The 15,064-nt window shown below is 37.6% G+C and overlaps 1 protein-coding gene across 1 annotated transcript in view; it reads left to right on the forward strand.

The window, feature by feature from the left end:
• Positions 1-15,064, forward strand: part of LOC136872809 (endothelin-converting enzyme 1) — a 260,882-nt gene that overhangs the window by 167,772 nt on the left and 78,046 nt on the right. The window contains exon 10 of the mRNA XM_067146647.2: positions 4,607-4,722. Coding sequence (XP_067002748.2) covers positions 4,607-4,722 — 116 coding nt within the window. The remainder of the gene's footprint in view (positions 1-4,606; positions 4,723-15,064) is intronic.

The raw sequence follows: 15,064 nt of genomic DNA on the forward strand, positions 1-15,064 counted from the left end.
TCTAAAAGTAGTCAGAAAGCCTGGCAACTTTTAAAGAGGCTTAATAATGACTTCACAAAAGCCCCTGTACACGTCAATTTGTCCCCAGATGCCATTGCTCATCAACTTTTGCTCAATGGAAAAATAGGGGGTTATATGAATAGAGTTAAAATAGAACGCCAAATAGATAAGGAGTCTAGCGACCTCACTAATAATATCACCCTAGAGGAATTAGAGAAAGCCATAAACGAATCCAAAAATGGCAAGGCTACAGGTCTGGATGATATGAGAGTGGAACAAATAAAACATTTTGGTTCCAGAGCAAGGAAGTGGGTTGTTGATTTTCTAAACAATTGCCTGCAGAGTAAACAGATACCTAAGGTATGGAGGAAGTCTAGAGTGATAGCTATTTTGAAGCCAGGTAAGGATTCATTAGATCCTAAGAGCTATAGGCAAATATCATTACTTTGTCACCTATATAAGATATTTGAGAGGATCCTACTTGAGCGCCTCACATCTAAAGTAGATCAACTTCTTATTCCAGAACAGGCGGGCTTTAGATCTGGAAGGAATTGCACTTCACAGGTGCTCAATTTAACCCAGCACATAGAGGATGGGTTTGAAAGACGTAAAATCACAGGTGTGGTCTTTGTGGACCTTACAGCAGCATACGACACAGTGCACCATAGAACTTTGATCACCAAGCTCTATAACTTCACCAGAGACTATGGTTTCACGAAGATTGTTGAAACTCTCCTGCAGAATCGCCGGTTCTTTGTTGAGTTTCAAGGAAAGTGCAGTAGGTGGAGAGACCAACGGAATGGACTTCCTCAGGGCAGTGTCCTCTCGCCAATCCTCTTCAACATCTACACAAATGACCAGCCAAGGCCTTCCTATACAAGAAGCTTCATTTATGCCGATGACCTGGCTTTAGCTGTCCAGTGCGACGACTTTCAAACCACTGAAATGCAGCTCTCAAATGCACTTAAGGAACTTTCAGTGTACTATCAGAAGAACCGGCTACTGCAAAACCCGACTAAGACCCAGGTGTGTGCATTTCATCTTCGAAATCGAGAAGCTACTAGACAGCTGTGCGTGACGTGGGAGGGTAAGCAACTGGAGCATTGTTTTACACCCAGGTACCTGGGTGTCACTTTAGACCGGACCTTAACATACAAGAAACACTGTGTTAACTCTGGACAGAAAGTCTCAGCCCGAAATAACATCCTCCGTAAACTTGGCTCAAGCAAATGGGGAGCCCATCCAACTTTGTTAAGAACCTCAGCTCTTGCTCTGAGTTTTTCTGCAGCTGAGTATGCGTGTCCTGTATGGTTTAGGTCAGCCCATACGAAGCGGGTGGATGCAGCCCTTAATGAAACATGTAGAATAGTAACTGGGTGTCTGAAACCTACTCCCACTGACAAACTCTACTGCTTGGCTGGTATTTCTCCTCCAGACATTTGGCGAGAAGTGTTTGCAAGGCAAGAGAGGTCGAAGGTGGATCTCACAAGCAACCACCCGTTATTTGGACATCGACCTCCACCCAGAAGACTGAAGTCCAGGAAAAGTTTCATCAATGTCTCCAAGGCTCTGGATAAACCAGCAAGAACAGCACGTTGTGATATGTGGCGAGCAAAAATGGAGCATCTTTCTGATTGGATGGTGCCTTCTGAATCTCCACCCCCTGGTCATCATTTGGAATGGACAACCTGGAAGGCACTTAATCGTTTGAGGAGTGGAGTAGGTAAATCCAAGGATAACCTTAAAAAATGGGGTTATCTGAAAGATCAGTCAGACTTCTGCGATTGTGGGGAGCAACAAACTACCCAACACCTGTATGACTGTCAGTCCTGCCCTGTTCGTTGTACACTTCAAGACTTGATTCAAGCCACTGAAGAGGGAATTTCTGTTGCCCATTTCTGGGCAGACATTGTGTGAAACATGTTTTGTGACATAAAATGCATTCTGTTTTATTTGTATATAATACCTTATTTATATTTTTTAAGTTTCTCAACACTCTGACACGAAATAAATAAATATTAACACCTAGTTACTTACAATGATAACCAAATTGAACTTTCACCCCATCAACGCAGTAATCAAAACTGAGAGGACTTTTCTTATTTGTGAAACTTAAAACCTGACTTTTAAACCCGTTTATCATCATACCATTGCCTGCAACTGCTTATGTTGCCCTTCATGGCAGGACTTTGAAGAGGGATTTTCCAGCAGAATAATACAGTGACGAAGCATGAACTAAGTAAGGGGATAGACAGATATTTTTTTAAAATTTAAACTATTTAAATCATATTATATATGGAATTTTAATTTTGATGGATACATATCTGTATTCAGTATTATATTAATGAATATGAAACTAAGACAAACCCTATGACAACCTAGAACCTACGTACACTCGTTTTATTTTTAAATATAGACTAAATAGGCAGCGGGAGTCGTCATGTAACAACATACTTTTAAAATAAAAAAATAGCAGTATATTTCATTGTTATGTAGATTTGATAAGAGTAATAAGAAATAAATTTTCGTACAAGTCACCTTAAACAATATTATTGTAAATGAGTTCAATCCGCCTGTCCTTCATTTCATATCAATTAGTCCCGTCTTGAAATCAGTCAGCGTCTTGCTAAGATATCACTGCAGTTCCTTCTCTATAGCTAGAGTTTCCAAGTTAGACAGTCTCTGGTTGTTCATCGAATTCCTTAAATAGGTTTTAATTCGTTTGAAGGCACTCATAGCGCGTTCACTAGCAGCTGATGTTAACGAAATATACAGCATCAAATTAAGCAATTTTGTTGTTTCCGTATGCACACTCTGGAGTTCATTATTAAGAATGTAAGCCAATAGTTATTGGGGCTAATAATGGCGGGGAAAAAATGCATATACTTGAAGGGTTTTGATGCTGTCATTCATTTATTAGGTGTAAGTTTGCTATACTTCATATTGAATAGTATTATTTTATTTTTAGAAGTGTCTTATAACAAAGTAAATTCAAATCAATTATGTTAAAAGCATGTCTGAGATGATAGCCAATAAGAACACCTTTATAACCGAGATCCAAATACTAGCCAATGAGAGCAAGAAGAGACGCTGGTAAGTCTTTCAACTGGGCGGAGAAATCTCGCTATGGGAAAGTCATAGTTCCACAGTCAGCACCTACAGATAGCGTTAGTGTTGCTTTATCCAAAACTTTGAAAATCAAAGGGAACATACACAGAATGGACAGCGTCTACTTTCGTCTACGTGCTTCATGTAACTGACGCGAGCCCTGGCATTGCTGAAGTGAGGCGAAAATAAGTAAATTGGGCAATACAGTAATGTCATAAAAATGGAAATAAGTAATGTTCTAAAAAATAATTGAACTAACTAAACAATATTTCGTCCACAAAATATTAAGGGTACATGCTGTCTAACCTGTCTCCCCTGACGCTTCACCCCTGGAATAATACTCGGCCATGCCCGTGCTTATTTGGCATCTTGTATTCAGGTGGACCTGTAGGGTACTAGAGTCTCCCTTCAAACATTCAGTTTTCTGCAACAAATTCTGATTTATAATCACATACAGCAAACTCCCACTTATCCAGCTGCGAATTATCCATGCACCGCCAAGATTTATTGTATTATTATTTGTATTTTATTTTGTTCATTCCTTGTCATGGAATTTTGAAATCATGTGAAATGCGTGCTTGAAATTCAACCGCGCTCTCAACTCCAAGTGTGCTGGAGGCATGCTTTGTTTGAGAACTAAACACCAAACAATGTACTGTTTAGCAGTTATTTGTTGGTCACAAAGCCACAAAGTGAAAGAAAGTACTTTTAACTTTAGAACAAAAGCTTGACTTAATTGATAAGTTCGAGAAAGTAAAATTGGTAAAGAAATTAGTGAATGATATGGGATTGGTGCACGTGTGTGACATGCTTCAGCATTGGAATGTATGGAAACTCTTTTATATTATGTTGAACAAAGAGATTTTAATTATAGTGCCAATGTTGCACTTCAGAATATTCACTTCTGTATACCAAGAACTTAAACAAATCTCAAAAGGAAAAGAATATTACTGATTATTTTTCACCAAACAACAAAAATTGATGTTTTGTATAAGTTTTGTACCTCAATAGTTTTACCAACACTAGACGTTGTAAGTAATTTTCATATTGATAAAAGTGGTTATTCATCATCACCATCATCATCATCATCATCATCATCATCATCATCATCATCATCATCATCATCATCATCATCATCATCATCAATGTCCCACTCCAGTCACCCGGGTGTAGTTAAAAGTGGTCATTGATTGTGTTAGTCAATAACATTGATATTGTTGTTTTCATACAGTATTGTATGTTTTGTATTATTAAATGCACAATATCATATTATCCATGTTTTCAGTCAGGTATCCATATGAATTTGTCTGGTTATTAGCCCAGATAATCAAGAGTTTGCTGTACTTACATCTTTGTTACAATTACCCATTTCAAGTTCCATGCTATTCTGATAATTCCTTCTTGGAGCATGATTTTATTTGATGATGAGTGTATTCAGAAATAAACCTTTAGTAAAAGTTTAAAATTTATAAAATCTGTTGATATTCCATTGTTTCAGGTCAATATTTCTAAGGAGCCTGACAGCTACGTGAGAAATTCAATCGCATTACTTCGTCGCTATCGCTCAAACATATACAAATCATTAGATGGGAAACCACGAGATCTAGCAAATGTGTAAGTCACAACTGTACTCTCTGAGAGCATGAAGTCAATCCCAAGAGCACAAATGCTGAAAATATATGAAATGGTGATAATCTTATGAGAGGTTGAAAATGATTACACAGTAAAATCTCGTTAAGATGTTTCTGCAAAAGACAACAAAATAGAATGTATTAAGTGAGAAAACATACTACTGATGGTATGAATAAAAACTATCCAACAGGTATATGGAAACACTAGATACGATTTTTCCGATATAAGAGAATTTTACATTGTGTATTCGCAGGTACAGGGAAAACTATTTCTACCATTTCTGAAGATGAAAGGAAAGTATTCAAAGGTGTAAAAAAAGACGAGAGAACAAATATAAAAACCTTTTCCGCTGGGGATTATAAAATAACAAGTACACTGGAAGATGTGAAAAACATCAAACAAAAAATATGAAAACCTGTGCATGGGGGCAAATAAAAATATCAAAGAATTATTGCAGATCACACTCTTTCTAAAACAAATTTTAGTTAGAAGCCTTGTATTTTAGAGCATTGGGTTATTAAACATTATTTTCTGGTCACATTCTTAGACAGTGAATTTGTCAGCCATTTTGAATAAACTTTGACCAACTGGAGTGACAGAGTTGAAACTCGAAGGTGCAAGTTCAACCAAGCATTCGCGACTTCTGCACGCTTTAAGCTGCGGAGAGTCCACTTTTTGACAGATTTTAATTTTGTTTCCAACAGTAACGAATTTTGTGATGTTTCCAGTAACCATAACTAGGCTATCTAAAGACAAATATGCATCACACTAGTCAATTTCACACGATTATGTTCCTAATCCAGATATAGGCTACCGTATCACGCGAAAAATATTTGCTACACTTCACTGTACCACGCAACACAAAATACATTTCTACCTTCTGAATGGAATGCAAAATACATGCACAAACAGGCTCTCTGTGTTATTCAGCAATCTCGCTGCTAACCAGCAAGCAAAACTGAACATTCCTGAGGCTAACAGCTTGCAACTTATCCTGTGAAGTTCAAGAATATAAGGCCTTTTTCCAAAATCACGCAACTGTGCTGACTGCTCTTACCCAAGTTACAAATCATGTTTCTTTCACAAGGGATGACAAATAACATTTTCAAGGCCAGGCAAAATGTGATCCTACTAAGCGGTAATAGCGAAAATTCATAACGCAGTAAGTGAGGTATTTTTATATAAATTTAATAGATGAGAATCGGGACTTCGAATTTACGATGTGCTAAGCGGGAAAATGTGTTAATGAGGAAAGCACCAATGAGGTTTCACTGTATTTTGTAAGGATTGTTCAAATGAAACATAGACTGGTGTCTAGAAAGGTCTGGGGTCTGGCAAAAAGATTGGATGAATTTTGAAATTTTTAAAAGATGGACTTAAATGTGTTGATATTTGTTCATTCATTGAAAAGAAACATTGCTGCCATTTAGTAATGATCAGGAAGAAATGTTTTGGAACAACAGTTAAGTTTTGAAACTAATATCCTCCAAATGATGTCCATTGTTTCTCAGGCACTCCTATACCTGCTTATGAAGTTCCCCATAGCGCATTGTACCTCATCTTCTGGTATTGCCAAAATTTCATGACAAATTGCTTCCTTGAGATCATTCGTTGTATGGGTGTTGGCCTTACAAACTTTCCCTTTAGGAAAGTAGCCCCAAAGAAAATAGTCACACACTCTGAGATCGGGCAAACAAGCAGGTCATGGAACATCACTATGGTGGGAAATGAAACATCTGGAGAACATATCGCACCCCTGCAAGAAGACTTCCGCAAGTCAAAAATTGTCGATTTTGAGTTACCATATATATGACCTGGAATAGTTTACCGTGTCCTTTTCCGGTTCCAAGAATGCGACAAGTCTAAATTTATATTTTGACTGTTATTTGACACTGTAAGGCAGTATACACACTGCCCATAAAATGCAGCTCTTTGTTTCTAAACTGCCACAATTTGTGCTGTGGCAGTATTGAGATGAGCAGTTTGCTGCTCAATGAGTTTCTAAATTGTCACATTTTGACTCGTGGCACTATTTCTCGTGTAACAATGACACATCTGACTTACTAACAATGCAATTGGTTATTACTGTGTTGGTGATCCTTGTTTAAGTTTGGAGGGATTCACTCTTTGAGGCTAAAGAAAACAGATTATGGGGTACCTTTCATGAGGAAGCCTTATCTAGCGTAGAGAAGAACACTGATTGTGAACGTGCAGTTAATGAAGAAATTGAAGGTTTTAGTTTGACTTAACACAGCCAAGCATGTCTTATGATGCTAATGTTTATCATCATGATTTTATTGTCAAGCATATAAAGATAATAAAACCCCTTTACCAGTACAAACTTCAGAATAGTACACGCAGCAACAATAATGCATATTATTTCAGTGTCAATAGCGAAGATGTACGTGTATGTAAGTGTATGTTCATGTCTACCCTGAATATTGGGGACATTTGATTCAGAGTGCTTTAAATTAATAGATTGTGTTGTTCAGCCTGACATGAGAAGCAAACATAGAAATCATAAGAAACTTGAAATTGACATTAAATTGGGGATAAGAAAACACATTGATTCATTTCCTACAATTGAGTCACATTATCTGAGATCACAGAAACTTTTCATAATAGTAGTGAAGATGAAAAACTGAATTCTAAAGAAATTTATGATTACCATATCAAAAAGAAACAACTGTCTCACTTGCAAAAAAGAAATTGACGGTGAGTGTTCCAAACAGGGTGACATCATTTGCGCATGCTACTATTTACAAGCAGCCTTGTCAATACCAAGTGGTGATATCTCCCAATTTTTTTACAAAAGTAAGCTTTCATATTACAATTTAACTATTTTTGACTTAGGATCACGCAAAGGGTTTTGCTATTTTTGGAATGAAAGCATTGCTGCTCGACATGGATTGAATGAAATTGGCATGTGTGTATTCACCTTTTTGAAACAGCACTGTTCTGGCGAAGATGATGTGATATTTTACTCAGACAACTATGCAGGGCAGCAGAAGAACAAGTTTCTCATATCATTGTATTAGTATGCTGTAAAAGAGACTGAACTGAAATCCATCAGCCACAATTTTGTTGTTGTTGGACATGGCCAAAATCAAGGTGATGCTATGCACTCCCTCATTGAAAAACAAAAGGATCGAGCCCTTAAATCCGGCCCTCTTTATGTTCCTGAAAAATTGGTACCAATAATTCAAACTGCAAAAATGTCTGAATCGCCATACATAGTTCAGAAGTTAAATGCAAACTAAATACTTTACTTAAAGTACTTATCTCGACAGATGGGCAGTAACTTCAATAAAAATGAAGCCAATGAAAAAGTAAGTTGGACCAATATTAGACACATTAAAGTCGAAAAGAACTACCCTCATAAGTTCTTTTAAAGACATACTATGCTGAAGATGTACCTTGGATGACAGTAAATGTGAGAACAGGTAAATCTTTAAGAGGTAGACCAGAAAATGTGAGACCAAAAATGGCATTTGTACATGGTACATTTGAAGAGAAGGGATCTCATCTCATGTCTCTCTGCCATGAACGTTTGATTCCTTCTCAATACCATTCCTACTACAGTACCAAGGACTCAAAATTCTGCAGATACTGCAGCAGAAGAGGAAGGAGAAACAATAGAGTGCAACCCGCTGACATTTTCAGTTACTTCTGAATCTGGAAAATGATATGCAAGGAATTAAAGCAATGTTTCTTTCTTTCAAGTAGAAATTTTGAGAACACTTAATATTGTAGGTTAAGATATCCATCAGGAACACACAAAAGACTAACATTAAGAATGCAAGTTCATATTTTGAAAAACAGTTACTTGTAAACAAAATATGCTCTCACATCAAGAAAAATAAAGGATTCACAGATGACATTGTATTTGTAAATGAATTCTTTCTGTAACTTGCATAATAATTGCTTGTAAAATATGCTCTATAGCCTAGTGAAAGAGTGCCACAAATCAGTAATTACACATAATGGGCTACTTATTTGTAATTTAACTTTATCTTGGTATGCTTCAAGTAAAATCCAATAAATGATGGGCAATTCTACAAAATATTGATAAAATAGCAATTCATTGGAATTAATTACAGCAATTTAAAAACGTTGAAGCTCATTATCTCGGAACTGTGTTTTTTGACTTGTAGTAGTCTTCTTGCAGGGGTGCAGTATGGTTTAAAACTGACATTGAAGCCTCAGATGTGAGTGCCGTCACATCTTGCTGGAACCAAAGTTTACCTGTATCAATACGGCGTCTGTGTAGTTCCAGTGCAAGAAAGTTGCTTAACATCACAACATAGCGATCTGAATTCACTGTAATGGAATGGTCCAATTATTCCAAAGCTGCTCACACCACGCAACATCATCACACGTTCACTGTGAAGGGGATGCTCATGCAGGATGTGTGGATTTGTTTCTGACCAGTATTGAAAGATCTGCTTATTCTTATAACAGAAGAAATGGAAATATGCCTCGTCACTCATAATTTTCAGCATTTTCACTGAGAAAGCTCTTTGACCTTGGCAATCACCAGGACTGAAATTCTGTGTAGTCACCAGTTTTTAGGGGTGGAACTTTAAATCCATATGCAGGATTCTCCTCACCAACCATCCAGAAAGACTGAGAGCAGCAGTGTGAGCTCAAGTGTTCTGAAATTCTTGTCTCTCTGCCTGGATGTTCACAGCCATACGGGTGATTCTTGGCCTTCCTGTTGATTTCTGTTTAGATGTTGATGCATTTGTTTTAAAATTGTTCACTTACAGCAAAATCATGTAGCTGGGAACTTGGCCATGTCGACCCCACGTTGAAACGTTGCCAGACTCTTCGCTGCAAAACAGTCTTAAAAAATGTCTCCACCGCAAAAGCCCAAGGCCTAACATACCACAGTGCCATCATAAATAAAATGGCATGGAGAGTGGAGTTCATCCCCTTCTCTCCCGTCTGCGTATGCCTTTCTTAGCCACAGCTACAGTCAGTCTAAAAACATAAGATCTTTTTGTTTGACAGTATACACTACTGAAGATAGTTTGAAAGTGTCTATGGAAAATCATCCCAGCTGTTCAGGCACTGGTTTACTGAGTGAGTTGGCTGTGTGGTTAGGGGCACGCAGCTGTGAGCTTGCATTCAGGAGATAATGGGTTCGAACTCCACTGTCGGCAGCCCTGAATGTGGTCTTCTGTGATTTCCCATTTTCACACCAGGCAAATGTTGGGGCTGTATCTTAATTAAGGCCACAGCTGCTTCCTTCCCACTCATAACCCTTTTCTATTCCAACCAAGATCTCTCCCTTTGCATGATACATCTTTGATCTGCTGAACGAAAGCCCCAAAGAAAAAGCGTTTTACCACAGATCAAGTGGTTCCTGATGCTGTGAAAGAGTGGTTCAATCAGCAACCAGTGTCAATACAATTTTACTTTATGTTGCACTGATACAGTTAGGTCTTCTGGTGATGATGGAATAGGAGTGGGAAGGAAATGGCCATGGCCTTGATTAAGGTACAGCCCTAACATGTCTGGTGTAAAAATGGAAAACCACAGAAAACTATCCTCAGAGCTGTCAAAAGTGGGGTTCAAACCCACTATCTCCCAAATGCAAGTGCCATAGCAAGCACACTACGATGACACTGGCTGAAACCCATGGTGGGTTTGATGTTGATTTCTCAGCATGGCTGTCAAGCCAGTCGTAAGCCACATGCAGGTTTAGCAACACCGCTTCACAAAGACCATTTGAATTCACCTGCGAAGTAATCTGATTGGCTAATTTCAGCAGCTGATAAAATGACAACAGCATCAGATATCAAATTATTTTTTCAAATTATGTATCAGTATGACCAACCCTCTAACACTCATATAACCGGTTCACATTTTTTACAACCACCCTGGATATTTCACTCTTGCTAGCTACTCATTTTCTTTATTGCTCCATCTATTTTGTTTTGAACTATCAAGAGTGTGACTTGCATTCCTTGCAGACTTGAATTTAATTCACTCAAGTGACTGAATATTTATATCTGTTAATTAAGCAAGTCCTGCAAACCGTAATGTATCATTGAATAAGTCTTTGAAGTTGCATATCTCATCGAGAAGATCAGCCTAACTTCAAATCTAAGTTCAAAAGTTTGCCTCTTGACAACCCCCTAACCTCAGTATGCAATAGCAAATACCCATAGTCACTGTCAATCTCCTTGCATAGTTCCAAGTAATAACCTACTGATGGAATAGGTCATGCAGTTAGGATCACGCAGCTGTGAGAATGCTGTTCTTCCATATTTTCTCTTTCAATCTGGCTGGAATCCTCTTGTCCTACAACATTCAAGATTTACTTTCATCATAGTCTTCGTAATTGAGTGTAGAGCCAAAGTATTTAAAATTTTAAGCCTAACCCATGTGTCGAAATTAAAAATAGACCAAATGCCCTTATTATTATATTTAAGAACTGAGTTGTATGTAAGTAGTCCAAAAGAGCTTGTAATTTATATTTTAGTACAAGGTTTTAGGTACTTTGTTTTCTGGTACAGTTCAGCCTTACCATATCTAATTTCTCTCTGTCCAACATTAATTTCATTTACTGTATCTTCATCAAAAGTCAACCTTTTAACACTACGCAGGCAGAAGCATTTTATGTCTGTACGCAGACCAAAAATATGGCAAATTAAAACTCATCCAGAATTATGAAACACTAGCTATTAACATGTGTATATATGTAATATTAATTACTTACCTTGAATATTGGGTGTACTTCATTGCAGAGGTCCGCAGGATATAGAATTTTTTTGCAACAGCTTGTTGTTGTTGTTGTTGTTGTTTGAGTCATCAGTCCATAGACTGGTTTGATGCAGCCCTCCATGCCACCCTATCATGTGCTAACCTTTTCATTTCTACGTAACTATTGCATCCTACGTCTGCTCTAATCTGCTTGTCATATTCATACCTTGGCCTACCCCTACCGTTCTTACCCCCTACACTTCCTTCAAAACCAACTGAACAAGTCCTGGGTGTCTTAAGATGTGTCCTATCATTCTAACTCTTCTTCTCGTCAAATTTAGCCAAATCAATCTCCTCTCACCAATTCGATTCAGTATCTCTTCATTCGTGATTCGATCTATCCATCTCACCTTCAGCATTCTTCTGTAACACCACATTTCAAAAGCTTCTATTCTCTTTCTTTCTGAGCCAGTTATTGTCCATGTTTCACTTCCATACAATGCCACGCTCCACACGAACGTCTTCAAAAACATATTTCTAATTCCGATATCAATGTTTGAAGTGAGCAAATTTCTTTTCTTAAGAAAGCTCTTCCTTGCTTGTGCTAGTCTGCATTTTATGTCCTCCTTACTTCTGCCATCGTTAGTTATTTTACTACCCAAGTAACAATATTCATCTACTTCCTTTAAGACTTCATTTCCTAATCTAATATTTCCCGCATCACCTGCCTTCGTTCGACTGCACTCCATTACTTTTGTTTTGGACTTATTTATTTTCATCTTGTACTCCTTACCCAAGACTTCATCCATACCATTCAGCAACTTCTCGAGATCTTCTGCAGTCTCAGATAAAATAACAATATCATCGGCAAATCTCAAGGTTTTGATTTCTTCTCCTTGGACTGTGATTCCCTTTCCAAATTTCTCTTTGATTTCCCTTACTGCCTGTTCTATGTAAACATTGAAAAGGAGAGGGGACAAACTGCAGCCTTGCCTCACTCTTTTCTGAATTGCTGCTTCTTTTTCAAAGCCCTCAATTCTTATCACTGCAGACTGATTTTTATACAGATTGTAGATAATTCTTCATTCTCGGTATCTGATCCCCATCATCTTCAGAATCATAAATAGCTTGGTCCAATCAACATTATCGAATGCCTTTTCTAGATCTACGAATGCCATGTACGTGGGCTTGTCCTTCTTGATTCGATCCTCTAAGATCAGACGTAAAGTCAGGATTGCTTCACGTGTTCCTACATTTCTTCTGAAGCCAAACTGATCTTTTTCCAACTCAGCTTCAACTTGTTTTTCCATTCTTCTGTAAATAATACGTGTTAAAATTTTGCAGGCATGAGATACTAAACTAATGGTGCGGTAGTTTTCACACCTGTCAGCACTGGCTTTCTTGGGAATAGGTATAACAACATTCTTCTGAAAATCGGATGGGACTTCTCCTGTCTCATACATCTTGCACACTAAATGAAATAACCTTGCCATGCTGGTTTCTCCTAAGGCAGTCAGTAATTCAGAGGGAATGTCATCAATTCCAGGTGCCTTGTTCCTATTTAGGTCACTCACAGCTCTGTCAAACTCTGACCTCAAAATTGGGTCTCCCATTTCATCAGCATCAACAGCCTCTTCATGTTCCAGAACCAAATTATCTACATCTTTACCTTGATACAACTGTTGGATATGCTCCTGCCATCTTCCTGCTTTGTCTTCTTTCCCTAGAAGTGGTTTTCCATCTGAGTTCTTAATATTCATACACCTAGATTTCCTTTCTCCAAAGGTTTCCTTGATTTTCCTGTATGCAGCATCTACCTTTCCCAGGACCATACAGCCTTCGACATCCTTGCACTCAAGAAAAGGTGTAAGAGTCATTCCACAAATAAGTTTTACGCCAATCAAAGTGTTTGTATTAGATTGTGTTGGAGATGACCAGTCTTTGATTTTACATGTTCTAGTTGAAGGTGTTGCCTGTTTTTTCCATTTAGTTCCCAGAATTATTCTTTCTAGGTGAATTATGTCAAAATTTCGGTATGGTATAAAAAAAAAGAAGTGAAATAGTGAAAAGTGCTCTGTAGCCTCGGTCGCCATGTCAAAATATGAATGTAAAGTTGATCCTTGATTAGTGTTATATATCAGAATGGTGTTTTATGGTCCTGGGTCCAAGTTACTTACATCAGTGCTTTCGTCAATTGTTTCATTCTCTGGGGACTTGAGTCGCTCTTGCACTGAGAAGACTCACTACTTTAATTTCCGTTTTTGAACTCTTCAAATGGAAAATCACTTTCATCTACATCCGTAGAGTCCAAAACTGATGCAAGCTTTTGGTCACTGACACACTTCTTACTAACCATGTTGCAAAATATCTGTATAAATTGCAAAAAGCTGGTCTCAAAACTCATGACACACGCTCGAATGAACATCATAGCCTCTCACAGCTTGTAAAAAGCTAGCAGGGAGATAACACAACTCTATTAAAGGATTCCCCCTTCACCCAGACCTAAAAGTGTTATTTACTGCCATCTGGAGTTTCTTGATTACTACTTATACTGGTGACTCTGGATATCAGACCATTTAATACAGTATGTCGAATTCTGCTCACGAGCGACCTGTTGTAGGATTTAATATAATAAATTCTGCCTTCTAAGAGTTAAGTCTATATATCATTTGACTTTCCTAGTACTGAATTACAAATATTTCTTCATGCAATTTTAAAGCTTTCCAGTCTATTGAACACTAATTATAGTGTAACAGTTTAATAGTGTATTCTCGTTTTTTTACAGGTATCTTATATCAAATCAAATCAAATCAAATAAAATCTCTTTATTTGCAAATGAGGTGTCTACCTCGGTGGCAAATGGTACACTAAAATACATTACTGTCAAGCACTAAATATTAAATTAACAAGAGAAGAAAATTTTTCCTATAATACAATATTATACAATTTACGCTATCAATGTTTTCTATTAAACACACAGCTCATCCTTAATAAATTTATATTGTTTACAAAATTCTACTTATAATATCTCCTGTACTACTTACAAATATAGTCAACTGATATACAGTATGTGGAATTACTTCAAATGATACTATACAACTGGTATAACATTAATATTTACATTGCATTTATTTATTTACTATTTTTTTTTTTTTTACCCGTTCTGGATCCTAAGTAGCATAACGACCTGCTGCGTCTTAACCAGAGCCCCTTTTGCCACCACTTTTCAGAGTTCCTGAAGGGCCTTCACAGTTACCGTAGCGGTCCCAGGGCCCTCGAAGTCCCCACTGTACTTCACCCCTACAGGCAGTCCCCTACTTTGGCTGTCCAAACTCCTTAGACCAGGGGATGGAATTAATTTATTCACACACATTTTTTTATTTACAACAACCTGCACTGGTCGAATGCCCTCTAACACTTCATTTATTTTCTCTGTTGCTGTTTATTCTCTTCTTGAATATCTGTACAGATTTTGGAAAAGGATCAAACACTACCCCTGGTAAACTGTTCCACTCCTTCACACCCTTCCCAATGAATGAAAATTTACCCCAATCGCTTCTGCTAAAATTCCTTCTAATTTTATATTTGTGGTCAGTCCTGCCGATATAATTAT

This window comes from Anabrus simplex, chromosome 4 (assembly GCF_040414725.1).
Source record: "Anabrus simplex isolate iqAnaSimp1 chromosome 4, ASM4041472v1, whole genome shotgun sequence".
Taxonomy (NCBI): domain Eukaryota; kingdom Metazoa; phylum Arthropoda; class Insecta; order Orthoptera; family Tettigoniidae; genus Anabrus; species Anabrus simplex.